This window comes from Echinops telfairi, unplaced genomic scaffold (assembly GCF_000313985.2).
Source record: "Echinops telfairi isolate 266 unplaced genomic scaffold, ASM31398v2 ScPeMD7_655;HRSCAF=1070, whole genome shotgun sequence".
In the NCBI taxonomy this organism is placed as follows: Eukaryota; Metazoa; Chordata; class Mammalia; order Afrosoricida; family Tenrecidae; genus Echinops; species Echinops telfairi.
The window spans coordinates 17108826-17110654 of record NW_022104553.1 but is presented as its reverse complement, the minus strand read 5'-3'; the positions used below and the strand labels follow the sequence as shown (position 1 = coordinate 17110654).

General features: G+C 58.4%; 1 protein-coding gene across 1 annotated transcript in view; it reads right to left on the bottom strand.

The window, feature by feature from the left end:
• TMEM150B (transmembrane protein 150B) overlaps window positions 1-1829 on the bottom strand; it is a 14309-nt gene that overhangs the window by 10968 nt on the left and 1512 nt on the right. Inside the window, exon 5 of the mRNA XM_004715703.1 lies at window positions 767-950. Coding sequence (XP_004715760.1) covers window positions 767-950 — 184 coding nt within the window. The remainder of the gene's footprint in view (window positions 1-766; window positions 951-1829) is intronic.

The window sequence follows — 1829 nt, the reverse complement described above, 5'->3', positions numbered from 1 at the left end:
CCCGGAGTCTTCTCTACGACTTTCCTATCCCCAATGATGTTCCCCTCATCCTTATATAGTATCGCCTACTGACCCTTCGGTTGTCGGAGGCTGGATTCCTCTGACACTCGGTTCCCTCAGAGCCCGTTCCATCAGCTCTATGAGGGCCTTGGGGGCGGGGGTGTCCGTGAACCCCAATCGCCCGGCCCTGCACCATGACCACGCGGGAACCCTGATGGCTTGCGTACCTGCCGGGCTGCTATTCACCAGGTCCACAGTTCAAAACCACCAATCCCTTCTCAGGAGAAAGACGAGGCTGTCCACTCCAGCCAGAAGTCACCGTCTTGGAAATCCACCGGGGGTGGGGGGAGAGGGGCAGTCCCGCCCCGTCCTCTAGGGGGGCTGGGAGTCCAAATCCACTCCATGGCATAGAGTCGGGTTGGTTCGCTTTGTACCCTCCTGACAAGCGGGGCTATGTGGGAGCCCGTTGGCCCAGCCACTGTGCCAGGCCCTCTCCTTGAGGGTCTCCGTCTTCTTCACGGACCCTCCACCTTACCAAGCCCCAGGTCCTGCTCGGAGCACATGCGCAAAGCAGCCGGTAGGCCAGCGCGGAATTGCTCGCCACCTGGGGGCGACTCGACGGTGAGCGCAGGTGGGTCCACTGAGGTCCAGAGACGGAAGGACCAACGGTCGCGAGGCACGGCGAAGGCCCAGGACGCCGACCCCGGTGGACAGCCCCCCCACTCTCCTCCTCCCCCAGGCCCAGTCCCCAGCCCCGTAAGGATACTGACTACCATGAGGATGGTGCAGGCGGTGCACAGGAGGAGGCGGAGCAGCCCAAGCCAGGGGGGCCCCGGGCGTGGCAGGTCCTTCCTCAGGTGCAACAGGAGGAGCTGCAGCCAGAAGTAGAGCGTGCCCACTGCGAAGGCGAAGAAGGAGCCGGTGAGGTGCACGGGGCGCAAGTTCTTTTGCTGATGGAGAAGGGGAGAGAGTGGGGGGTCAGAGACATGCCTGATGGCGGTGGAGGAGAAGGGGAGAGTTGGGGGCAGGGACACAGTGGGGGTGGAGGGGAAGGGGACATGTCACAACACGCCACAACAGTGGTCCACAGAGCGGTTGTCAGTGGCTAACCGAGAGGTCATGGATTTGAGCCCACTATCCGAGTGTAGCCTGGATGGTTACAGATTACTTCCCCAAAGTTAAAACAGTAACAGTAATGACGGGCCATGGATGGAGCACATGGCTTGCGTACTCTAGCACTATGAGTTGGAGACCACTGAATAGGTGAACGGTTAGGGTTGTATTTCCAGCCCTGGTGGTGCCTCGGGTTAAACGCTTGGCCGTTCACTGAAAAGTCCGCGCTTTGGACCCACAAGCTGCTCCTAGGGAGAAGGGTGAGGCTTTCTGCTCCTGTAAAGAGTTAGTCTCGGAAACCCACAGGGGCAGTTCTATCCCATCCTACGGGCCCCCCCTATGAATCCACATCAACTCAAAGGCACTGGGTTTGGGGTTTTGATGTACATTGCAACCTCAGGCCCTAGAATCATGCCGGGCAAATCCTTATGGCCAGGCAACCAATTCTGACTCCCAGGGACCCCTTAGGACAGAGTAGAACCGCCCCTGTGGGTTTCTGAGGTTGTCCATCTATACAGCAGCAGACAGCTGCCTCCTTCTGCCCGGGAGTGGCCGGTGGGCTTCAGCCGCTCACCTTATGGTGAGCAGGGAAATAATAGTCACCCCACAGCACCACCTTTAGTCACTGACAAAGCACAAAGCCTCAAACTCACTTAGGGGAGGCTGACTCATAGCGACTTTTTCTTTTTTGAAACTAACTTTTTTTTTTAAGTTTT